The 26827-nt window shown below is 41.1% G+C and overlaps 1 protein-coding gene across 10 annotated transcripts in view; it reads left to right on the top strand.

Moving 5' to 3' along the window:
- Nucleotides 1-26827, top strand: part of PRDM5 (PR/SET domain 5) — a 255311-nt gene that overhangs the window by 221291 nt on the left and 7193 nt on the right. For all 10 annotated transcript variants that reach the window (XM_015471480.3, XM_005207569.5, NM_001192907.2 and 7 more), the window contains one exon: nt 14861-14965. In XM_015471480.3, coding sequence (XP_015326966.1) covers nt 14861-14965 — 105 coding nt within the window. The remainder of the gene's footprint in view (nt 1-14860; nt 14966-26827) is intronic.

A 26827-nucleotide genomic window follows, 5' to 3' on the forward strand; every position in this document is an offset into this window, starting at 1 on the left:
GTGAAAAAGTTGGCTTAAAGCTCAACATTCAGAAAACGAAGATCATGGCATCTGGTCCCATCACTTCATGGAAATAGATGGGGAAACAGTGTCAGACTTTATTTTTTGGGGCTCCAAAATCACTGCAGATGGTGACTGCAGCCATGAAATTAAAAGACGCTTACTCCTTGAAAGGAAAGTTATGTCCAACCTAGATAGCATATTGAAAAGCAGAGACATCACTTTGCCAACAAAGGTCCGTCTAGTCAAGGCTATGGTTTTTCCTGTGGTCATGTATGGATGTGAGAGTTGGACTGTGAAGAAAGCTGAGCACCAAAGAATTGATGCTTTTGAATTGTGGTGTTAGAGAAGACTCTTGAGAGTGCCTTGGACTGCAAGGAGATCCAACCAGTCCATTGTGAAGGAGATCAGCCCTGGGATTTCTTTGGAAGGAATGATGCTAAAGCTGAAACTCCAGTACTTTGGCCACCTCATGCGAAGAGTTGACTCATTGGAAAAGACTCTGATGCTGGGAGGGATTGGGGGCAGGAGGAGAAGGGGACGACAGAGGATGAGATGGCTGGGTGGCATCACTGACTCAATGGACATGAGTCTGGGTGAACTCCGGGAGTTGGTGTTGGACAGGGAGGCCTGGCGTGCTGCGATTCATGGGGTCGCAAAGAGTCGGACACGACTGAGCGACTGAACTGAACTGACCTCATCCTTATATTTAGGTCTTTAATCCATTTTAAGTTTGTTTTTGCATATAATGTTAGAGAATGTCCTAATTTCATTTTTTTTTAACGTGTAGCTGTCCAGTTTTGCAGGCACCACTTCTTGAAGAGGCTGTCCTTTCTCCACTGTATATTCCTGCTTCCTTTGTTATAGATTAGGTGACCATAGGCATGTGGGTTTATCTCTGGGCTTTGTCAAGGTGATGCAGTTGGTAAAGAATCTGCTTGCCAGTGCAGGAGATGCAAGGGACACAAGTGTGATCCTCGGGTTGGGGAGATCCCCAGATAAGGGTATGGTAACCTACTCCAGTATTCTTGCCTGGAGAAGTCCATGGAGAGAGGAACCAGACAGGCTGCAGTCCATGGGGTCGGAAATAGTCAGACACGACTGAGCATGCATGTCTTGTTAAGGTGCAGGCTGGACAGAAGCTAAAATCATCTGTAAATTATCTGGAGGCACCATATCCACTCTGGAAATTAGTGAGACATTTTGCAGATGGAAAAGTTTGAGGGTTATATGACATTGCCTGAAATCCTTTAAAAATATAATGCAGGCCTTTTATTTACAAGTATCCCATTTTATCTCTGCCAAGTTTATAGTTTTTTCAACAGGAGGAGGTCAACCACTGCTATGTTGCTGTTGCTGTTCAGTCACTAACTTGTGTCCAACTCATTGTGACCCCATAGACAGTAGTACACCAGTCTTCCTTGTCACCTAGAGTTTGCTCAGACTCATGTCCATTGAATCAGTAATGTCATCCAACCATCTCATTCTCTGTCGTCTCCTTCTCTTCCTGCCTCATTCTTTCCAGCATCAGGGTTTTTTCCAGTGAGTAGGCTCTTCATTCACATCAGGTGGCCAAAGTACAGGGTTGATTTCCTTTAGGATTGACTGGTTTGATCTCCTTGCTCTCCAGGGGACTCTCAAGAGTCTTCTCCAGCACAATTCAAAAGCATCAGTTTTTCAGTGCTCAGCCTTCTTTATGGTCCAACTAGGACATCCACACATGACTACTGGAAAAACCATAGCTTTGACTACATGGACCTTTGTCAGCAAAGCAGTATGTCTGCTTTTAGGTCTTGTCTAGGTTAGTCATAGCTTTCCTTCCAAGGAGCAAGTGGCTTTTAATTTAATGCGAGAAAATAAAATCTGCTTCCACTTTTTACCCTTCTATTTGCTATGAAGTGATGGGACCAAATGCCATGATCTTTGTTTTTAGAATGTTGAGTTTTAAGCCAGCTTTTTCACTCTCCTCTTTTACCCTGATCAAGAGGCCCTGTAATTCTTCTCCACTTTATGCCATTAAAGTGGTATCATCTCCATATCTGAGGTTGTTGATATTTCTCCCAGCAATCTTGATTGCAGCTTGTGATGCTTCCAGCACAGCATTTGGCATGATGTACTCTGCATATGGGCTTCCCTGTTGGCTCAGACAGTAAAGCATCTACCTGCAATGTGGGAGACCTGGGTTCGATCCCTGGGTCGGGAAGATCCCCTGGAGAAGGAAATGGCAACCCACTCCACTACTCTTGGCTAGAAAATCCCATGGATGAAGGAGCCTGGTAGGCTGCAGTCCATGGGGTTGCAAAGAGTCGGACACGACTGAGTGACTTCACTTTCACTCTGCATGTAAGTTAAATATGGGTGACAATAAATAGCCTTGACATACTCCTTTTCCAATTTTGAACCAGTTTGTTGTTCCACGTCCACTTCTAACTGTTCGTTGTTACCTGCATACAGATTTCTCAGGAGACAAGTGAGGTGGTTTGATATTCCCATTTCTTTAAGAATTTTCCGCAGTTTGTTGTGATCCAAGCAATCAAAGGCTTTAGCGTAGTCAGTGAAGCAGAAATAGATGTTTTTTTTCTGGAATACTCTTGCTCTCTCTATGATCCAGAGACTATTGGAAATTTGATCTCTGGTTCCTCTGCCTTTTCTAAACCTAGCTGGTACTACTGAAAGTACTTGGTTCACATATTGCTGAAACCTAATTTGAAGGATTTTGAGCATGACCTTGCTAGCATGTGAAATGAGGTGCATTTGTACCATGGTTTGAATATTTTTTGGCACTGCCCTTCTTTGGGATTGGAATGAAAACTGACCTTTTCCAGTCCTATGGCCACTGCTGAATTTTCCAAATTTGCTGACATATTGAATGCAGTATGTTAACAGCATCATTTTTTAGGATTTTCAGTAGTTCAACTGGAATTCCATCACCTCCACTAGCTTTGTTCATGGTGATGATTCCTAAGGCCCACTTGACATCATATTCCAGGATATCTGACTTTAGGTGAGTGATCACACCATGGTGGTTATCTCAGTTATTAAGACCTTTGTTGTATAGTTTTTCTGTGTACTCTTGCCACCTCTTCTTAATCTCTTCTGCTTCTGTTAGGTCCTTACTATTTCTGTCCTTCATTGTGCGCATCCTTGCATGAAATGTTCCCTTGGTATCTCTAATTTTCTTGAAGAGATCTCTGGTCTTTCCCATTCTATTGTTTTCCTCTATTTCTTTGCACTGATCACTTAAGAAGGTGTTCTTACCTTTCCTTGATATTCTCTGGAACTCTGCATCCAGTTTGGTGTATTCTCTTTCTCCCTTGCATTTTGCTTCTGTTCTTTTCTCAGCTATTTGTAAGTCTCCTCAGAAAACCACTTTGCCTTGTATTTCTTTTTCTTTGGGATGGTTTTGGTCACTACTTTCTGTACAGTGTTATGAACCTCCGTCCACAGTTCTTCAGGCATTCTGTCTACCAGATCTGATCCCTTAAATGTATTTGTTACTTCCACTGTATAATAAAAAAAAAATTGATTTAGTTTATACCTGAATGGCCTACTGGTTTTCCCTACTTTCTTCAGTTTAAGCAATAAGGATCTGATGGTCTGAGCCACAGTCAGCTCCCAGTCTTGCTTTTGCTGACTGTATAGAGCTTCTCCATCTTTGACTGTAAAGAGTATAATCAGTTTGATTTCGATATTGACCATCTGGTGATGTCCATGTGTAGTCGTCTCTTGTGTTGTTGGAAGAGAGGACATTTACTATGACCAGTGTGTTCTTTTGACAAAACTGGTAGCATTTGCCCTGCTTCATTTTGTACTCTAAAAAACCAAACTTGCCTGTCACTGTATCCAGGTATCTCTTGACTTCCTACTTTTGCATTCCGATAGCCTGTGATGAAAAGAACATCTTATTTTGGTCTTAGTTCTAAAAGGTCTTGTAGGTGTTCACAGAACCATTCAACTTCAGCTTCTGGGACATAGACTCGGATTACAGTGACATTGAATGGTTTACCTTGGAAATGAACTGAGATCATTCTGTTGTTTTTGAGATTGCACCCAAGTACTGCATTTTGGGGTCTTTTGTTGACCATGAAGGCTACTCCCATTTCTTCTAAGGGATTCTTACCCCACAATAGTAAATATAATGGTCGTCTGAATTACATTTGCCTATTCCAGTTCATTTTAGTTCACTGATTCCTAAGATGTCGATGTTCACTCTTGCCATCTCCTGCTTGACCACATCCAGTTTTCCCTGATTCATGGACCCTAACATTCCAAGGCTCTGTGTAGCGTGGTTCTTTACACCATTCAACTTTGCTTTCACCAGCAGGTACATCCATACTGAGCATCGTTTCTGCTTTGGCTCAGCTGCTTTGTTCTTACTGGACCTATCAGGAAGTGCCCTCCACTCTTCCCCAGTAGCATATTGGTTACCTTCCCATCTGGGAGTCTCATCTTCTGGGACACATTTTTTTTTTTTTTGCCTTTTCATACTATTAATGGGGTTCTCATAGCAAGAATACTGGAGTGGTTTGCCATTCCTCCTCCAGTAGACCACATTTTGTCAGACCCCTTCTCACTATGACCCGTGCATCTTGAATGAGCCTGACAATATGGCTCACAGCTTCATTCAGTTATGCAAGCTCCTTTGCCATGACAAGGCTCTGATCCATGAATGGGATCCACTGCTATAGCAGCTGAGAGAGTGGAGAACTAAAAACTTAGAGAATTTTTATTTAGATATTTCATATCTAAAAAATTTATAACTTACCAAAATGAAATTCATGCATCACAGAGTTTCATAATTCATATATAAGAAATTCATGAACCTCTGCTTCATGAGGGGTTTTGGATTTCTTTTTAAGCTTAGATACAGGAGATGATTATCTGGTAAAGCCTTTTTTCCTGAACTCTAACAGGGTAAACACTAACAGCTGTGTGTGTGCTGTGCTTAGTCGCTCAGTCATGTCTGACTTTTTGCAGTCCTATGGACTGTAGTCTACCAGGCTCATCTGTCTGTGGGGATTCTCCAGGCAAGAATACTGGAGTGGGTTGTCGTGCCTTCTTCCAGGGTGTCTTCCCAACCCAGGGATCGAATCCAGGTCTCCTGCATTGCAGGTGGATTCTTTACCAGCTGAGCCACAAGGCACTGGAGTGGGTAGCCATTTCCCTTCTCCAGTGGATCTTCCTGACTCAGGAATTGAACCAAGGTTTCCTGCATTGCAAGTGGATTCTTAACCAGCTAAGCTACCAGGGAATAGCTAGCTGTAAGTTACCTTAATCTACAAAAAGTAATCAAATGAAATTTGTAACAAAAGATAATTTAATTTTTACACATGTGTGTGTATGAGAGTGAGTCAGAGACACTTGTTTCTATATCTGATTCCTCCCCGTGAGTTTCTTTTAAATTGACCTTGATATGCAAGTTGCTCACATGGAAATTATTTCATTAATAGCAGAGACACTCTTGGTCTCGTTGCAGCTTTGAGCAAGACAAATAGAAAAAAGCTTTGTCCATCAAGTGCATTCATGTAAGATATAACAACTGAGTGTTTAACAGGTTGAACCCACTCATAAGCAAACTGTATGTTTAGAACACCACAGACTCTGACAGTCCTCACCATATATCAGTAGTTATCCTGGGTTCTTTTAATTGCTTACTAGGTTTTCTTTTTAATTGTATTGGAGTCAGGCTACCAGTGCCATGAAAAAGTTATTAATCAACATTGCATGATTTTCTGACATTGTTTATATTGACCTCTGACAACAAGGGAAAATGCTCATTTATGATATGTCATGTTTCTGTTTGATACGGCCTAGCCTGGAGAATCCCAGGGACGGGGGAGCCTGGTGGGCTGCCGTCTCTGGGGTTGCACAGAGTCGGACACGACTGAAGAGACTTAGCAGCAGCAGCAGCAGCATGAAAACAGTCCTAGGGAACCTTCGGGTGATGTGTCTGCAGCATGTATATAGTCTATCCGTGATCCTCCTTGTCTTTGGTAGTCCGTGTGATAGTGGGGCATGCTTCTTTACCTCCTGGCAAGCAGTTCTTAACTACGAGGAAGCCTCCAATAAATTTCTGTTTCAAAGAACTTCAGCACTCAGATCCCTGCAAAATTTACAAACAGTGTGACTTTTTCTTTCTACAGAGCCCTCTCATGATGTTGATTTTTAAAATTCAGTGTGTTTTGGCAAAAATGTAACATTTGAAGTTTCTGTTCTTTTAAGAGATGGGTATTTGCTCAAAAATATGACCTTTTATTAGCTGCATCACAAGGTGTAGAGTATAGAGCTTTATAAATCCTACCTTCTGAATGAATTCTGCCAAATGTTATTTGATTAAAGCCTGGCTAATTAGACTACTGATGAATTCTGCCTTTGATAGATGATGCTGTTTAACTGACAAACAGATTGCCTCCATTTAGTAATGACTCCCCAGTTACAATGACAAAGGACAAGCTATTTGTCAGGTAATCTGTTTAATCATTCAGAAATAGAATTAATCAAGAACCTAATCATTTTGTCTCTAGTTAAATCTAGCTAATGAATTAAAACGTGTGATTTGTACTATTCATTCCACTCCACTCTGAAACAGTGTTATAAACAATTTCCTTACTACTTCTTTGGATTAGATTTTGTGCCCAATTTAAATGTTTCGTAATGGAGAGAAAGAGAGAAGAAGAGCAGTAATGCAGTCGGGATATGACTAATGTTGAAGCGATGGTGCTGTGTGTGTTCTCTGTGGCAGAGGCGCGGCGGGGCCTTCGGAGGCCCAGTGGCAGCCAGACGTGCCCACCCCATCCACACGAGCCTGCAGGAGGTTTCCTGGCGTGCCCTCGAGAAGGCAAAATTTATTAACAGATACTCTGCTGCCTAACCTGATAGTAAGAAGTCAGAAGCCTGTTATGGCTTCCTAAGCTTTCTCCGTCACATGGGCCCCTGTCTTGTCACCGCTGATTATCCAGCCATCATCTCCAGTGCACCTTATGGCAGGGATAGGCAGTGAAAATTAGAATTGAAGTTCTTGTGCACCCATGCACACAAGCCTGGATTCGTCTGGACTGTTAGGTTAGGGTTAAGTGTACGCAGGAACATTCTAGAGCTGCAAAGATTATTGTCACAATTTTCAGAGAAAGGAAAAGCAATAATAGAGCCCTTGTAATAATACACCCTGGACTACTCAGCTTACTCTCTCTGCTCTCTGTGTTTACCACGTGAAGGGCAGTGTTTCTTTACCTTAGCTTGATTGGGAGGAATGGAAGAAATTAGGAAGGAACAGAGATGAGGGTTTCTTTTTTGAGAAATAAAATGCATTTATTTCCTTCTATTTGAGTTCATTTGATGTTCTTAAATTTAAGATAAGTCACCTGTAATATCCTGGCTCTTCCTGTGGTATAAACACTTCCCTCCCCCCGCCCCCCGCCACCCCCAGCCCAGAGGAGGAAAATTTCTGATCTAAACACTTAGAACTGCATTTTTCCTTTTAAAATTTTTCTTTAAACTGCGCAACAGTTGAAGAGATAATAGATGCTAAGAATAATGCAACTTTTGAAAAGAGATTGCTTTTATTTGGACTAGAGGGGGAAAGCCATAAACATATTCCTTAGATTGCCAAGAAAACACAGTTACTTCTTTGTTGACTGTGTACAGCTAATTAAAATGTATTTTTCATATCCTGAAAGTTAGATGTACAGTTACTTAGATTTCTGGCAATCTGGTAGACTTATATCCTGGAAAAGATGCTCTATACAAAAGACCTGTCAATGCTGGATAAAAATAAAGCAAACAGTAAATATCTGAATCTGTAAAACAGTAAGAGTGATCTCCAGGACGGAACAGACAAAGCTGGAACCTGAGTCCAGAGTGTTGAGGTCAGGCTGAGGATGCAGTACCTTGCAGGGTATCTGTAGTTTCAGTAAACTCAATACTTAATTTTTCACCGTGATAGAAACGGAGACAAGCTTTGAGTTCAGGTTAGAATGCAGGATGGACCAATTATTCCACCATAGTCTAGGATCCCAGAGAGGCTATGCTCAAAATGAAATCGGAGACTGGAAATAATCTACCTTTGACAAACAGAGATGCTTAGGACATTCAGTTGTTTTGAGCTAATTGCTGACTAGAGAAAGAGGTCTCCTTAGAGTTTGTAACCACAGCCTTTCCCTCAAGTGTGTTTGGAGTTCAGACTTAAAATGCTTGCATGGCTAGAAAACCCTCAGGCAAGAAATAAACTTAAAATGGTCTTTGATTGATAGCAGCCTATGGTGCCTGGCAGAAGCAAACACAAAAGCTGTCTGGAGGGACTAATCCTCAATCTAAGGGGTCACAGGATTTTAACAGATAGGGACCACCAAACATGAGCTCATGATTCCAAATTCCAGGAACACCCAAGGAAACAAGAACCATGAGCAGGAGACAGAAGAAACCACAAGAAGCAGAACTGAACTTCAAAAGTACATAAGATAAGGGTTTAATCTGATAAAGAAAATTGTATAAATGCCTAGAATATTTTAAAATAGGAATCAGCATGAAAAAAAGCAAGATTGTATTAAAAATTAAGCATAATTGAAAACAGTTAAATGGAAAGTTCTAGGACTTAAAAATACAATAATGGAAATTAAAAACTCAAATGATCCTGTTAGGTAGTTAAGTTATTCATACCTGAAGAGAACTGATCAACTGATTCTAAAGAAATACATAGAGTACAATAAAAGGAGATGGAAATGGCTAAGACAGGTTGAGAAAAATGAAAAATAAAAAGACCTAATTGAGTTTGTAGGCTTTCATTCAACAAAAATGAGAAACAAAGCCATTTTCAGTCAAAAACAGAATTTACTCTCAGCTGATGCTTGGAAATTCAAATACATAAGAACGCGTGAAAAGTAAAGAAATTGTTAGCGTGTAGATCTTCACGAGCCAGATAATCACGATGGTGTGATCACTCACTTAGAGCCAGACATTCTGGAGTGGGAAGTCAAGTGGGCCTTAGGAAGCATCACTACGAACAAAGCTAGTGGAGGTGATGGAATTCCAGTTGAGCTATTGCAAATCCTAAAAGATAATGGTGTGAAAGTGCTGTACTCATTTTGCCAGCAAATCTGGAAAACTCAGCAGTAGCCACAGAACTGGAAAAGGTCAGTTTTCATTTCAATCCAAAAGAAAGGCAATGCCACTCATCTCACATGCTAGTAAAATAATGCTCAAATTTCTCCAAGCCAGGCTTCAGCAATATGTGAACCATGAAATTCCAGATGTTCAAGCTGGATTTAGAAAAGGCAGAGGAACCAGAGATCAAATTGCCAACATCTGCTGGATCATTGAAAAAGCAAGAGAGTTCCAGAAAAACATCTACTTCTGCTTTATTAACTATGCCAAAGCCTTTGACTGTGTGGATCACAACAAACTGTGGAAAATTCTGAAATAGATGGGAATACCAGACCACCTGACCTGCCTCTTGAGAAATCTGTATGCAGGTCAGGAAGCAACAGTTAGAACTGGACATGGAACAACAGACTGCTTCCAAATAGGAAAAGGAGTATGTCAAGGCTGTATATTGTCACCCTGCTTATTTAACTTATATGCAGAGTACATCATGAGAAACGGTGGCTGGATGAAGAACAAGCTGGAATCAAGATTGCTGGGAGAAATACCAATAACCTCAGATATGCAGATGACACCACCCTTGTGGCAGAAAGTGAAGAAGAACTAAAGAGCCTCTTGATGAAAGTGAAAGAGGAGAGTGAAAAGTTTGCTTAAAATTCAACATTCAGAAAAGTTAACATCATGGCATCCAGTCCCATCAGTTAAGTTCAGTTCAGTTGCTCAAGTGTGTCCAACTCTTTGCGACCCCAAGAATTGCAGCACACCAGGCCTCCCTGTCCATCACCAACTCCTTCATGGCAAATAGAGGGGGAAACAGTGGCTGACTTTATTTTGGGGCTCCAAAATCACTGCAGATGGTGACTGCAGCCATGAAATTAAAAGATGCTTATTCCATGTAAAGAAAGTTATGACCAACCTAAATAGCATATTAAAAAGCAGAGACATTCCTTTGCCAAAAAAGGTCTGGCTAGTCAAGGCTATGGCTTTTCCAGTAGTCATGTATGGATGTGAGAGTTGGACTATAAAGAAAGCTGAGTGCCGAAGAATTGATGCTTTTGAATTGTGGTGTTGGAGAAGACACTTGAGAGTCCCTTGGACTGCAAGGAGATCCAGCCAGTCCATCCTAAAGGAGATCAGTCCTGGGTGTTCATTGGAAGGACTGATGTTGAAGCTGAAACTCCAATACTTTGGCCACCTGATGTGAAAACCTGACTCATTTGAAAGACCCTGATGTTGTGAAAGATTGAAGGCAGGAGGAGAAGGGGACAACAGATGATGAGATGGTTGGATGGCATCACCGACTAAATGGACATGGGTTTGGGTGAACTCCAGGAATTGGTGATGGACATGGAGGCCTGGCGTGCTGCGGTTCATGGAGTTGCAAAGAGTCAGACACGACTGCGCAACTGAACTGAACTGACCTGAGAGCTGAACCACAGTGATTGTGTAAAATAATAATGATTCCATAACAGGCGTTACAAATAAGATACTGAAGCCAGGCTTCAGCAATACGTGAACTGTGAACTTCCAGGTGTTCAAGCTGGTTTTAGCAAATGCAGAGGAACCAGAGATCAAATTGCCAACATCTGCTGGATCATTGAAAAAACGAGAGAGTTACAGAAAAACATACATTTCTGCTTTATTGAGTATGTCAAAGCCTTTGACTGTGTGGATCACAGCAAACTGTGGAAAATTCTTCAGGAGATGGGAATACCAGACCACCTGACCTGCCTCCTGAGAAACCTGTATGCAGGTCAGGAAGCGACAGTTAGAACTGGACATGGAACAACAGACTGGTTCCAAATACAAAAAGGAGTACGTTAAGGCTATATATATATATATATATTATAGCTTATTTAACTTATATGCAGAGTACATCATGAGAAATGCTGGGCTGGAAGAAGGACAAGCTGGAATCAAGATTGCCAGGAAAAATATCAATAACCTCAGATATGCAGATAACATCACCCTTATGGCAGAAAGTGAAGAGGAACTAAAAAGCCTCTTGATGAAAGTGAAAGAGGAGAGTGAAAAAGTTGACTTAAAGCTCAACATTCACAGAACTAAGATCATGGCATCTGGGCCCATCACTTCATGGGAGATAGATGTGGAAACAGTGTCACACTTTATTTTTTTGGCCTCCAAAATCACTGCAGATGGTGATTGCAGCCATGAAATTAAACGACGCTTACTCCTTGGAAGGAAAGCTATGACCAACTTAGATAGCATATTCAAAAGCAGAGACATTACTTTGCCAACAAAGGTCCGTCTAGTCAAGGCTATGGTTTTTGCAGTAGTCATGTATGGATGTGAGAGTTGGACTGTGAAGAAAGCTGAGCGCCAAAGAATTGATGCTTTTGAACTGTGGTGCTGGAAAAGACTCTTGAGAGTCCCTTGGACTGCAAGGAGATCCAACCAGTCCATTCTAAAGGAGATCAGTCCTGGGTGTTCATTGGGAGGACTGATTCTAAAGCTGAAACTCCAGTACTTTGGCCACCTCATGCGAAGAGTTCACTCATTTGAAAAGACCCTAATGCTGGGAGGGATTGGGGGCAGCAGGAGAAGGGGACAACAGAGGATGAGATGGCTGGATGGCATCACCAACTCGATGGACATGAGTTTGAGTGAACTCTGGGAGTTGGTGATGGACAAGGAGGCCTGGCGTGCTATAGTCCATGGAGCACCAAAGAATCGGACACAACTGAGCGACTGAACTGAACACATAACATAAAAGGGCATTCTGTACAGGGCATGCTAATTAGTACATGGAAAGCATATAAATTTTAGATTATGTTAAACATACATAGTAGGGCTTCCCTGGTGGCTCAGACTAAAGCATCTGCCTGCAATGCGGAAGACTGGGGTTCGATCCCTGGGTTGGAAAGATCCCATGGAGAAGGAAATGGCAACCCTCTCCAGTATTCTTGCCTGAAAAAGTCCATGGATGGACTGAGGAGCCTGATATGCTACAGTCCATGGTGTTGCAAAGAGGTGGACATGACTGAACCACTTCACTTACATAGTAAAAAAAAAATTTTAAGGATAATCACTAAAGTGTGGAAATAGAGTCTGTAAGTTCTATAATAGCACAGGATCAACCCAAACATGTAAGAAAATATAAGGGAGAAAAACTTAGGAAACAGCAAGATAAAAGCAAAGCACAAAATAAAATGTTAGAAACTTATTTAAATATATTATTAATAATGATAAATATTAATAAATAAACATGTATTTTATTATAATGGTAATATATTCTAACAATATAAATTTTAAATAATAACAAAAAGTAATAAATAGCAAAACTCACTAACGTGAAAAAGTGACGTAAGTTTGGATTAAAATTTTCCAGTTGTATGGTATTTACAACAGATGCTCATCGTACCTAAGATATAGACTGTTTGAAATTTAAAAAGATGGAAATACTAGGCAAATACTATTTCCTCTATTTTTAAAGTGAGATATAGTTGACATATAACAACTATATGTTGTGCAACTAAGGTGTGCAACGTTGATTTGGTATGTGTGTATATTGCAATATGATTACATCATAGTGTTAGCGAAAACCTCAATCATGTCATCTGATTATCACTTCTGTGGTAAGAACATTTAGGCTCTAGTCTTTTATCAGCTTTGCAGTATATACTACTGTACGGTTGACTATATTCACATTGCTGTGCATTGAGTCTCCAAACCTACCTTCTAATTCCTAAATTTGTACCTTTGACCAACATTTCAACAAGTCTCCCAACCCTCACAAAATACTAATTTTAAAAAGCTTTTATAGCTATATTATTAACAAATTATTTTAATGTGAAAAAGATGATATAGATAAAGAAGGTCACTTTAAAATGATAAAAGGTCCTATTTTCCACGAGTGTCATAGTTAAATTTATGTGTACTCATTGTGTACATGAGTTTCAAAATTTTTGTTAACTATAGCAATAGAATTCCAAGAATATACTAGATATTGAAGTGTAAAGTTGTTTTTAAAATGATGCATCTTTCTTTAAAAATATGTGTTTATTTGGCTGCTCCGGGTCTTACTTGTGGCACATGGAATCTTTGTTGCCATGAGCAAGCTCATCGTTGCCACACGTGGGATCTTAATTCCCTGACCAGGGATCAAACCTCTGCGCCCATGCTGGGAGCACAAAGCCTTAACCACCAAACCACCAGAGAATTCCCTAAAATGGTTATTCGCTTTGTAGAGCTACTTAGCCATTCCGTTTTCTGGGAATGCTGAAGATGCAATCCCACCTCTAGATATACATACTGTAGGAAATTATGATTGCTCATCTGTGTTCATGGAGAAGGCAATGGCAGCCCACTCCAGTACTCTTGCCTGGAAAATCCCATGGACGGAGGAGCCTGATGGGCTGCAGTCCATGGGGTCGCTGAGGGTCAGACACGACTGAGCGACTTCACTTTCCCTTTTCACTTTCATGCATTGGAGAAGGAAATGGCAACCCACTCCATTGTTCTTGCCTGGAGAATCCCAGGGACAGGGGAGCCTGGTGGGCTGCCGTCTATGGGGTCGCACAGAGTCGGACATGACTGAAGCAACTTAGCAGCAACAGCATCTGTGTTCAAGTATACACTTGTAAGAATGTTCAGAATAACATTATTTATAAGAATGAAAAATTGGGGAAAACTTAAGTATCCATCTCAGCAGAATGTACATAAGCAAATTGTGGTGTTGCCATTGAATGTAATACTATACTCATTAAGAATGAATAAATAGGAGGTACATGTGTTCACAAAAATATTCCATTTCTTAAGCTAGCTGGTGGGTGTACATATGTGATTATTTACATACTGTTTTGTAGGTCTGAATGTTTTCACAATAGTCTTTTAAATACTAAGGAGAAAATATACATAAAAACATGAAATTTAAAACTATATACATACTACCTCAATTCAAAAAGCATCTATAGCAATATTTTTAAGCTATATTTGAAAAAAAATCTTATTGCAGTTTTACTTTAAAGAAATCTTTTTATCAGTGCTCTGTTTAGTAACTGACCAGCTGTTTTAGTGAAGCAGTATGAATAATTTATTTTGCAATTTATTTCAAGCTTAAAAGATGATGACTTGAGTTTCTGGTATCAAAGATGGCTAAGGAATTTGGGTCTTTTTTCCCTTGTTCTGTGGAGACACTCTTTTCCTTAAGAGTCTATGATCAGCTATAAATAATGCCTCACTTTTAAAAGTAATTTAGATTTTTTAAAAGAACATCCTTCCTAGGAAAAAAATACTGGACAATAAAAATGAAAATACTTAAAGTCACAGTCTAGTTCTAAGGTCTTAAATTTACCCTCAAAACTTGTTAAACTTTGGTCTGGGCTTTCATTTCCAGGAGTCCCTTTGAGACAGTGAACAGTTTGCAGCATGTAAGCCAGGGGTCCCAAACTGTTTTGTTCAATGATGCCCTTTTAGCAGGCTCTCCAAGATGAATAGAAAACCTCAGAGTTCAGTCTACCAAGTGGTTAGGTCATAGCAATCCTGCAGAATCTCCCTTTGGACAGTCAGGACTGCATGGAAAGAAAGATAGTGACTCTGATGCTGGAGCTGTGAGCCACCTGGTAGTCTTAAGGCTGCCCAACAGGTTTTGCGTACTCCTGTTTTCCCCTGAAAATTTAGAATTCACGGCACCTCTGAGTATGCTGCCGCACCCTGCAGAACTAGCTAAAATGTGCTCCTGTGTACCCCTTCCTGAGGATGACGCTGCACTCATTCGCATTCCTGGCCTCTTCCCTGACTGCAGGAGAAGCCATACAAGTGCTCAGAGTGCGGCAAGGCCTTCAGCCAGAAGCGCGGCCTGGACGAGCACACGAGGACACACACCGGGGAGAAGCCTTTCCAGTGCGACGTGAGTGTGCCTCCCTGCTTCCTGTGGTCCTCCTGTAACCTCCAGAGACAGGAGATACATTCGTGGGGATGTATCCATGCCTCCTTTTGTGCACGAGTGAGTGAGTGTGTGTGTGTGTGTGTGCGCGCGCGCATACTTTACAGTGCTAGTCTGTCTATTAATGTCTTGTGCTCCTTATTCCTTTTGATTGCATAATCTGTGTAGCCACGTTGTAGCATGTTTTTTTACCCTAGTTTTCTGGCAGTGCCTGAACTTTGATTTTCTTTAAGACATACTTGTACCCTGTTTTAATGCAGTTGAGTTGTTATTCCAAGGTGTAAATGCATGATGACTAAGACAGGTTTCATGTGTCTGGCCAAGTCTTTTGACAGGTTAATTATAGTTAACCAGAGATTTAACTGGTTATAGATATTTTTATTTATTTTGTTAAAGCCAAACAATGAATTTCTAAAACAAGTATGCTGCTGCTGCTAAGTCACTTCAGTCATGTCCAACTCTGTGCGACCCCATAGATGGCAGCCCACCAGGCTCCCCCGTCCCTGGGATTCTCCAGGCAAGAACACTGGAGTGGGTTGCCATTTCCTTCTACAGTGCATGAAAGTAAAAAGTGAAAGAGAAGTCGCTCAGTCGTGTCCGACTCTTCGCGACCCCATGGACTGCAGCCTACCAGGCTCCTCCGTCCATGGGATTTTCCAGGCAAGAGTACTGGAGTGGGGTGCCATTGCCTTCTCTGAAAATAAGTATAAACTGCTTTAAAAAGTGCCACTGCTGATTGTTTAGATTTTCTGCTTATGACATTTGAAGTGAAATGAAATTATCAACATAGTTGTTCACATTATTAATGAGAGGACAGAAATACTACCCTTGTCTGTAAAATGAATTGGATCATTGATTAATTTAGAGAAAAATGGTTTATCGATGAAGAGCGTCACCATTTTCTTCTGTAAGATTGACAGTAGACAGAAAGTTGACACTGGCGTTAGGGAAAACACTTACTTCTAACACAAAAATAGCGAAAACAGAGAATTGCTGTAGTTTAGTGTAAAAAGCAGAGAAGGCAGTAGCACCCCACTCCAGCACTCTTGCCTGGAAAATCCCATGGACGGAGGAGCCTGGTGGGCTGCAGTCCATGGGGCCACTAGGAGTAGGACACGACTGAGCGACTTCACTTTCCCTTTTCACTTTCACACATTGGAGAAGGAAATGGCAACCCACTCCATTGTTCTTGCCTGGAGAATCCCAGGGACCGGGGAGCCTGGTGGGCTGCCGTCTATGGGGTCGCACAGAGTCAGACACAACTGAAGCAACTTAGCAGCAGCAGCAGCAGTGTAAAAAGAAACTTTGAAATTGTGATGTGTGATGTTGCCTAGTTAACAGTTATCTTTCAATGTCAAGGGAAACTGAAGGACTCATCCCCTTGGCATACTTTGCAGAGTAAAGGGTGGGGTAAGCAGTCTGTATGAATAGAAATCACAGACATACGCTGCTTTCCTTGTCTTTCCATGAAACTGTGGTGGTAAGGTTAAGGTAGCAGTGTACTACCAGGGGACTGCTCACAAAAAATACATTTATCAACAGTGAACTTCTGTTAAGGAGAGAACTATTGGTAGAAAATGAAATGCACACATGGGGAGCTCTATCCTGAACAGGGGGTACAGTCAGTTTAACAATTTAATGGATTGAGCATTCAATCCATTGGTGCTTTCACTGGAATCATTTTCGTAAAAACAAAACTTATTTGGATCATTTAGTTACACAACTACACAAGTGATACAAGAAATGAAGTATTAACTGTACAATGACATCTTTCTACCATCACACTGCATGACTTTTATTTATGCTGAATATCTTCTTCATAGACTACTTCCTTAGTCTACTATTTACTGGACCATGGTGTTATTAAAAAAAAAAAAATTATCCTACAAGCATGATGTTTTCCATCTACTTCTATCCCATTTACTTCTATCAGATGTTCATCTCTCTGGGCCTTATCTGCAGTCCAGACTGGTTTACTGAGGAAAGATGCAAGTTTAATGCCTCCAAAACTTCCCTGAAATTCAGCCTGCTCAGGGAACTGGCTGGCTGTTCAGTCTTGTCCTCTTAACCTACTTAGTCCACATAGAAGTCATCCTTTCTCACTCCACTGCCAGCCAGCTCCTTCCTAAGTATTAATAGTTCTCAAATCCATTGCCTCCTCTGTTTCGGTTCCCAATAGCAGTGCATAGCCTAGACCCTCACCTCACTATTTCTTATTGCATCCAACCTTCAATGCATGTGTTCTCCACCACCACCAAGATGATTTTTTTTAAATCAAAATGAAATTCACATAAAATTAACTATTTTAAAGTGCACCATTTAGTGGCACTTAGTACTTTGACAGTAATGTGCAGCCATCCCCTTCGTTCGAAAACATTTTACCATCTCCAAATAAAGTTCCCTACAATTCCCTCACTCTCCCCAGACCCTGGCAAGCCCCAGTCTGCTCTTCTCTATATATCTACCTATATTTTGTATTTTTACTGTAAGTGAATCATATAATATGTGACCTTTTATGACTGACTTCTCTCACTGAGCACAATGTTCTCAAGGATAATCTACACTGTAGCTTATTTAGTATATTACCTTGTATGGCTGAATGATATTCCATTGTATGTATATGTCACAATTTGTTTATCTGTGTCAGCTGATGAATGTTTGGGTTGTTTTTACTTTCTGGCTATTGTGCATACTGCAGAAACAAAGGCGTTTATACATGTTTTAAGTACCTGTTTTCAGTGATTTTGGTCATGTACCGAGAAGTGGAATTTCTGTGTACATATGGTGATTCTGGGTTTGAGTTTCTGAGGAACTGCCATACTGCTTTTCACAGTGGTTGCACCATTTTATATTCCCACCAGGAATACATGAGGATTCCCGTTGCTCATCATTCTTGTCAACACTTAATATTTTCTCTTTTATAAAATTATATTCATCTTAGTAGATGTGAACTGGTGTATCATTGTGGTGATTTACATTTCCCAAGGGATTAATGATGTTGAATATCCTTTCAGCAAATGTGTGTACTTGTTTTTTTGTTTATGTTCTTTGGAGAAATGTCTGTTCAAGTCCTTTGCCCATTTTAAAATTATGTTGCTTGTCTCTTTGTTGTTGAGTATGAGAAACTAGATATTAGACCCTTATCAGATATGATTGCAAATATTTTATTTCATTTTATTAAATATATGTCCTCTTTTCACTTTCTTTGTTCTTTGATACGTAAAACTTTTCAGTTTTGATGTTTAATTTATCCATTTTTTCTCTTTGTCACTATGCATTTTTGGTCCTATTTGAGAATATACTGCCAAACTCAAGGTCATAAAGATTTACCTTTATGTTTTTATCTAAGAGTTTTCTAATTTTACCTCTAAGGTTTAGATAATATAAATCCATATCAAGTTAACTTTGTGTGTATGGTGTGCGGTAGAGGTCCATTGTTTTCCATTTTTTCAGTCTTTTACTATTGAATATGATCTTAATTATGCACTTAAAAAATAACTTCCCTTTATTATGTTGAAGAAGTTCTAGTTTCCTGAATATTTTTATCAAAACAGGATTTTGAATCTTGTCGAATGCTCTTCTGAATCACTTGACATCATTTTCTTTCGTTTTGTCCTGTTAATGTGGTATATTACATTGTTTGATTTTTTTTCCTTTTTTTTTATGTTGAACTACCATTACAGTCCTGAGATAAACACTGCTTTGCCGTGGCTTTGTGTGTGTGCGTGCTCAGTCGTGTCTGACTCTTTGTGACCCCACTAGGCTCCTCTGTCCATGGAATTTTCCACACCAGAATACTGCAGTGGGTTGCCATATCCTCCTCCAGGGGATCTTCGCAACCCAGGGATTGAACCTGTGTCTCCTGCATTGGCAGGCAGATTCTTTACCACTGAGCTGCCTGGGAAGCCCCTTGTCATGGCTCATAACCCTCTTACTATGATTTTGGATTCAGCTTGTTAGGGTTTTTTTGTTTGTTTGTTTCATCTTGTTTTCTGATGGTTCATTTGAAGATTTTTTCATATATTCTCATAGTTTTCTTTCATTGTAATGTCTTTGGTAGTGATATCAAGGTCATGCTGACCTCACAGAGTGAGTAGCAAGTGTTCCTCCTCTTCTATTTTTTGTAAGAGTGTAAGAGAATTGGTGTTCATTTTTCTTTAAATGCTTGGTAGAATACATCAGTGAAACTACTGGGTTCTAGACTTTTCTTTGTTGAGAGGATTTTTGATTTGGTCTTTTTACTTGTTATAGGTATCCTGAATTTTTCTATTTCTTGTTGAGTCAGTTTTAGTATTTGTGTATTTCTAGGAATTTGTCCATGCTGACTAGGTTATCTGGTTTGTTGGCATGCAGTTCATAGTGTTCTTTTATAATCAATGGGCTTTCCTGGTGGCTCAGATGGTAAAGAATCTGTCTGCAATGCAAGAGACCAGGGTTCAGTCCCTCAGTCAGGAAGGTCCCTGGGAGAAGGGAACGGCTACCCACTCCAGTATTCTTGCCTGAAGAATTCCACGGACAGAGGAGCCTGACGAGCCAGGAATTAGACACGACTGATCAACTAACACACACTTGTAATCAATCCCTTTCTTTCTTTGGGTTTGGTATTAATATCACAGTGTGACTTCCTCAATATAAACTCAATCTTGCTTCTCTGTGATGACTTCTCACAACCTGTAAGGTAAAATCCACCTTCCTACTTGACTGAAAAATTACTCTGGTCTTTGTCAATTCTTACTATTTTGTATCTTAATAATTCCTTATCTATCAGTACTCTGCGGTTTCTTTGCGGTGACTCTTACAGTTTCCTGAAGCAGCAGTATTGCTTCATATCTCTGTCTCTTGTTGCAGGTAGCTTGCATACACCGTTCCTTATGCCTAGAATATCCTTTTCTGCTTCTGATCCCACTGCCAAGTATATGTCTATATATGCATATTTCTGCTATATACATGTGTGTATGTATATATACATGCATATGTACACGTGTATGACATTTGAGTGGCACTGAGTAAAACTGTAAAGAAGAAACTGATGTGCATCTATCTCAGTTCTGGAGATAGCACAGTTGTGCTTCAATACGCCACTGCACTCATCAAACTACCCTAACCCCTTAGGCCCAGTCATTCCATGCAGTGCAGCTCCCCCACATGCGATACCTATTAAAATGTAAATGTCTTTATGACTACACATATGGTACCTGACTTCCAAATTCTTCTTTCTCCTGCCTCGATCTCTCTTTTGGACTCTAGGCAAATACTGTGAATTGCCTATACAGCATGTCTCCTCTCTCTGAACATGTTTCCTTCAACTGTCCAACTCTCTCTGAGAATTCCATCTCGAAATAGCCCAAACCAAAGATCTGAGCCTCATGTCTCACAGCTTTTTTCCCCTGAGCTATAACCAGTAGCATCATCTAGTTGAGATTCTATAGCAAGAAAGGCACAGTGATCCACAGTTTGTATGTATTCTCTGTGATTCCACTATAGTCCAGAAATGCTGTGTCCAACTCTTTGCAACCCCATGGGAATGTAGCTCGCCAGGTTCCTGTGTCCATGGGGTTTCCCAGGCAAGAATACTGGAGTATGTTGCCATGCGCTCCTCCAGGGGATCTTTTCAACCCAGGGATCGAACCCACGTCTCTTATGTCTGCTGCATTGGCAGGTGGGTTCTTATCACTAGTGCCACCTGGGAAGCTCCTTTTCTAGGAAGCAGTTGAGGCTCCCAGGGATTGAGTGGCTTGCCTGTCATTCACTGCTCATAACTGGCCAAGTCAGGATTCCAGGGATCAGATCCAGGCAGCTGCCTCTCAGCCCAGTGGTTCCCGACCCTCTTTGCTTCTTTGTGCTTCTCAAACCTGTCACCCTGTCTAAATTTCCACTGCCACCATCACTTTCTCACTCCCTGCATCCAGGGCAGTAGCAAATCTGATTGACTCTGTAAATAAATTAAGAGTGAACAGTCCTCACACTTCACCAGCTACCAGCCTAGTTTCCTGTAATAGTGAAATAGCTGTTTTTATTTTTTAGTAGGAGCATAATTGGTTTACCACGTTGTATATTTTCTGCTGTACAACAACGTGAATCAGCTGTAAGTATACATATATCCCCTCCCTCTCACCACACCCATCCCACCCCTCTAGGTCATCACAGAGCAGGGTAGGGACGAATTGAAGCTGAGCACTGACACATACATATACACTACCATGTGTAAAGCAGCCAGCTGGTGGGAACCTGCTGCACAGCACAGTGAGCTCAGCTCAGGACAGCGGCTTCTTAATTGGTCTCTCTGCTTCTGTCTTTGCTCCTGACCGAGTGTCCTCAACTGGCCACCCACAGGGATCTTTCCAGCACCTGAGTCAGGTTTCATATATGCATGTAGATTGTGTATGCATTATATGAGCCTCGTTTGCTCAGACTCACTTTAGAGTGAAAGCCACGGTCTTGCCGGAGTCTGGATTACTGCGTGATGAGCACCCCACGCTGCTGCCCCAGCCTCTCTGCCCTCAGCACCACCTCCACTCGCTCCGCTGCGTGGCTTCCTTGCCGTTCTTGCAGATGCACTGAGTGCGCCCTGTGAACCGGTCTTGGCACCTGCTGTTTCCGCAGCCCGGCACGCCCTCCTCGGGTATCTCCATGGCCTGTCCCTGCACTGCTTTCCGTTCTCAGCTCAGGCTTCTGTCTCTCTCACTCCCATTACTCTCTTAACTCTCACCCCATAGTCGTCTTCTCCTTCACTGTACTCAGGTTCCCCTGAAATAGTACACGTTTTTAAAATCATTTATCATCTGTTATAAGATCCTCGACAACAGTGTTTCTCTTCTTTGTTTACTGCAATATTTCCAGCCCTAGAACAATGCCTAGCATGTAAGAAGCCTTCAGAGAATATTTTCAAGGAATGAACAAATGAATTCATGACCACTCTCTTAGTGTCCAAATCATTTCTAACTTGGGGAGGAATAATACTTGCTCTCCGTGACCCCAGTTGTGTACCCTGTAGCTAGCTGACTAAATTATACCTTAGCATCTGTCTCTTCTTCAGTTCCCACCACTCGCATCCTTTCTGGTTGCCACGGTCTCTGGGGTTCAGCTCCAGCCTTCTGACTTCCTTCTCTCAGGTTACGCCTCTGGCAGCCTCACAGCCTCAGCCTGAGGGAATGGTTTTCACTTCCCCACCTGAGCCTTGCTCCCTGCTCCTCTGTACCTGTGTGTGTCTTCTTCCCTCTCCCTGCAATGTCGCTCCCCACCTTAGGGCACTGTAACCCCTGCGCATCTGGGTAGAATTCAGCGTGCCCTCCTCTGTGTCTTTCTTGACATTTAGTTCATGGCATTGCAAGCATTTCTCCTTGGCACCCTGGACTCCACAAGGGCAGGACAGAGTGGTCTTTGTCACTGTGCTCCTTACTGAAGTAGTAGACACTTACCTCTGTGTGGTAAGTACTTGGTAACTGAAAATGTCTGTATAGAATTCTAACACTGTATCCAAGGACTTTCTGTTAAACATGTTGTTTCACTTTTAAGACAAAATCATTTTACCTTCAACCTAGAGAAAGAATAAAATTTTTTCCCCATTTTTGGGCCTATGAATTAATACTAAGGTGGCATAGGTTGAAGGGTTGTATCGCAGGTGGAAAGACAGAGAAGGAGGCATCCCTGTTGGAAGTCCTTTCTGCTCTCCCATATTTTTAAAAGACTATAATCATCCTTACATTTGACTGATTTATACAGAGCATCAGTTTGAAGCCTCTTCATGACTGCATTTAAGTTCATGAAAACGTAGCTTTTAACATTTAGGTAGCAACTTAGCAGCAGCAGCAGTCAGTTTCACAGCCATGACATCACTGCTCTGCTGACATTTAATCTTCTGTCCTGGCCCTCGTTCAACAACCTGTCGGATCGTTCCCATCCCGTGTCCTGTTGGAGCTTCCAGGACCCTTAATTCTGAGCCATCATCAATGACTCAGCATCTTGCTCAGCTTCCTTTCTGTTCCTCCAGCTCACTGACGCCGTAACTCTCCCGTGGTGACTATATCGCTGGACTTCCTCTTTGTATCCTTCACAGCACACTGGTGAGATGAGCTGTCTGAGGATCTTTTTTTTTTCTCAAAGAGATTTTCATTTCTGAAAAAAATGGAGTCAGCCAGGCAAATGGAAGAAAGTACAGGGGGCTCACATATCTCTGTTTGAAGTGAGAGCCTTTAATAATAGCTGGCCTGTGGGAGGTGGTATAGACGCTGAACGCAGATTGTCTGGATTTAAATCCTAGAAACCACTTCCTAGTTCTGTGACCTTGGGCAGCCTGCTTGAAAGTGTGGAAGTGTGTGTCAGTTTCCTTCTGTAAATTGGGGATAATAGTACTGGTATCTATCTAAAAGGGTTTGAGAACTGAACAAGCTGATGTTTAGAAATTGCTAAGGGTGGTTCCTGGCACACGGTGAAAGCAGCTGTTAGTGCTTAAACCTAGTCCCTGTGCCAGATACTGAAGTAAAACAGTGAACAAGGTGCCGTGTCCTCTGCTCTCATGGAAATCACATTCTTGTGGAGTATAGCCTTAAATCAACCTGAATAAATGTCTGATTGCATTTTATGATAAAGACTGGGCAAGGGGGAAAGGAGGGTGCTGTGAAGGAGTAGTTAGGGAAGAATTCTCTGAGTAACCTAAAAGATGGAATCAGCCATGGGGGAAAGAGCATTCTAGGCTCAGGGAACAGAACAGAGCCTGATAGTGGAAAAAGGAAGGGGTGTTCGGGGAAGTAAGAAAGCAGGTGGAGCTAGAGCTCGGTGAGAGAGAGAGGGACCAGTACAGCTGGAGAGCAGACTGGGATCCTTTTAGCCACAGCAAGGAATTTGTTTTGAATCTAATTTCAACAGGGAGCCATTGAAGAATTTGGTATCTGTTGTTCCTTTGGACATCAGGTTTAGAGTAAGGAGCCAGGGGGAGAGAAAATAGGAAACATTTTAATTCTTTCTAATTTATGATCCCAATTGTTCATTTAGACTTATAAAACAGTTTAGAGTTTCCTTTACTTGAAAATAATCTCTAAAGATACCTTTTTTGGTTTTTCCAGAATTATTCCATAGCCTTTAAGTTATTTATATTGCTCATAGGGATTGTATCAGTCATCTGTCTAACTTCCTCCTCCTTTCTTTTCTTTTAATAAATATCAGTGGAATGACTACTCTTGCCCTCCTGTTCTTTAGACTAGTAAGGAGAGACATTAGAAAGCACACAATTAATTGATTACACTCGAGGTAAGTGTTACCAAGAAACTGTCAAGGCTACCATGAGAGCGTTTGGTGGAAGACTTCTACTGGCAGACACACTCTGAGGAACATGTGGGAGGCAGCTAGAAAAGAGGAGTGAGAACGTCCTGAGGTCGGAAGATGTGGTGTCATCACCAGCCCACACTAAAGCTGAGCGGTTGGGCTAGAGTTTAGTGAGTTTCCATCAAAGTAAGGAGGGATCCAGGGAACAATTTGTAGGTAGCAATATGATATTTGTCCTTTTGAAATTCCTCCAGCCGCTGGGTGGAGCTAGGACAGTAGGGGATAAGGGTGCATGCAGAAGGATCCAGGTTGTGTTTATAACCTGGGTACTTTTGACAGTGTGAAATTGTCCACAAGTCACAGGGAATTTTGCCTCTCTGCCCCTATACAATATGCAGGCAGTAACCCCATTCTTGAGGACGGTTACACATCCCCCCTAATTCCGAACACTTTCCTGAGAGGAGGGAACATTGTACCACTGTTTGAGAACCACTGACACTGGCTGTTGTAATAATCTACACTTTGGTTTCCAGAGTGAGGCGCTGCATATCTCAGGAGGCTAGGAGACATCCCTGGGGAAGCAGGAAGGAAACATGACAGCTTTAATCCCTGCCCATCATATATGAATTAAGCTTTGGATCACTGAACAGAGGGCTTGGTGCCCTGGTCCCCAGGTAGTCTCAGGTGATATGCACACTCCGAGGTAAGAGCAGCAGTTCCACAGTGACGCAGGCTGTCACTTGTTCGTTTCTGTGCATTGTCAGCTTTGTGATTTATGTGTGCCCATGAAGTAGAGATGTGGATTCTGTTATCTGTTTTAAAATAGAGTACAGAAGAGTCCTATACAGAAACCACAGATTGAAAATGATATTAATAATATAAGCACAGAGTAACAAAAAGAAAACAGCAGAGTTAAAATGACTAGTTAGCAGTAAATTTAGATTAAAAAATGACACCATCATATCTGGAAAAAAGTAAACCAAAAATTGAAATTATCCAGAAGAGACACTTATTTGTCTACACTTTTGTTAAAGATGACTTTGAGTCTAAATATACTATATCATATCTTAGATTTTGCCTAATGAAAGTATGAAGTCATAATTATTAGCACAAAACTTTGCTTCATCTTTTTCACATGCTTTTAAAAGTTTGTCTTTAATAGTATAACTTACAGCTTAGTACACTTGGTATATTTTATTGACAAGTACAGATAAGTGGTGCCTGCTGAAATCTTTTCTTTTGGCTGGAGAAGCACTGGTCTCGGCAGATAATAGTTTGTGCTCAGGCTGTGGCAGCAGAGATGGAGACAATTACATGTCTTCTAGAAACGTGTATGGGGAAAACGTGGTGGTGACTCAGTGAGGTGGGAACCAGAGAGAAACAGATCGAGGCTGAGCCAGATCTCCAGCAGATGTCAGACAGGTGGCACTTTTTTTTTTAAGAGAATTAGATTTGGGAGACAGTCTTTTTTTTAAATTACAGTTGATAAGTTACAGGTATACAATACAGTGATTCACAATTTTAAAGGTTATGTTTCATTTACAGTTATTATAATATATTTGCTGTACTTTCTGTGTTGTATATCTTGTAGCTTAATATATACCTAGTAGTTTGTACCTGTTAATCCCCTGCCCCTGGATTGCCCCAGCCTCCTCCTCACTCTCCACTGGTAACCACTAGTGTGTCCTCTCTCTCTGTGAGTCTGCTGCTTTTTGTTAGAGTCACTAGTTTGTTGTACTTTTTAGATTCCAGTTCTGTGTAAGACCGTAAATTTGAAGTGTCTTATTCAACAAGCATTTAAATCCTCCACTGTACATATCAGGAGAGAAGACTGAGTCAGAGATAGGTATTGGCAAGTGAGCTCCATACAAACAGTCACAAAAAGCATGACTATGATGAAGATAACCAGGGGAGAAAACAGTTAGTGAATGGAGACGTGGACTAAGGAACAGACACTGTGATGAGGGGGAAATGGCCAGAAACACAGAAGGGAAGCAAGGAGAATCGGTCCTTACAGAAACTAAATGAAAGGCAGAAGGAAAGGGCCAGGCGTGCCGTGCGATGCTGGAACTTCATGCCAAATGAGGTTTCAGGAGTCCCTACTGCCATGCGGAGGTTGTTGGTGATGCACGGAAGTAGTTTAGAGAGTTGAAAAGGACTTACTAAGGCAGAATTCTGGTGGGAGTGGGCTTGAGGCACGGATGGAACATGAGGATGTGCACCCTTCAATCAACCAAGTGTACTTTTTCCATTCCAAAGTAGTATTTGGTTTCTAATTATAAAAGTTTCCTTTTCTGTTTCAGAAAAATTAGGAAATACGGAAGGGAATAAAGATAGAAATAAAATGATCAAATTTCTCAACTGATGTCAACTAATATTAATGTCAGTCTCTTGATATTTTCCTCCAGTACTTATTTATATATAGTTATGATCTTTATTTCAGTATTATAAATTAAATTGTACATTACTATTATTCTGTTTTCTTGCCTTTACATTTTCTCTTGCCTTTAAGTATTTTTTGAAGTATGATTTTTTTTAACCAGCTGAGAAGTATTTCTTCATCTG

The sequence above is a fragment of the Bos taurus genome, chromosome 6, assembly GCF_002263795.3.
Source record: "Bos taurus isolate L1 Dominette 01449 registration number 42190680 breed Hereford chromosome 6, ARS-UCD2.0, whole genome shotgun sequence".
Classification (NCBI taxonomy): domain Eukaryota; kingdom Metazoa; phylum Chordata; class Mammalia; order Artiodactyla; family Bovidae; genus Bos; species Bos taurus.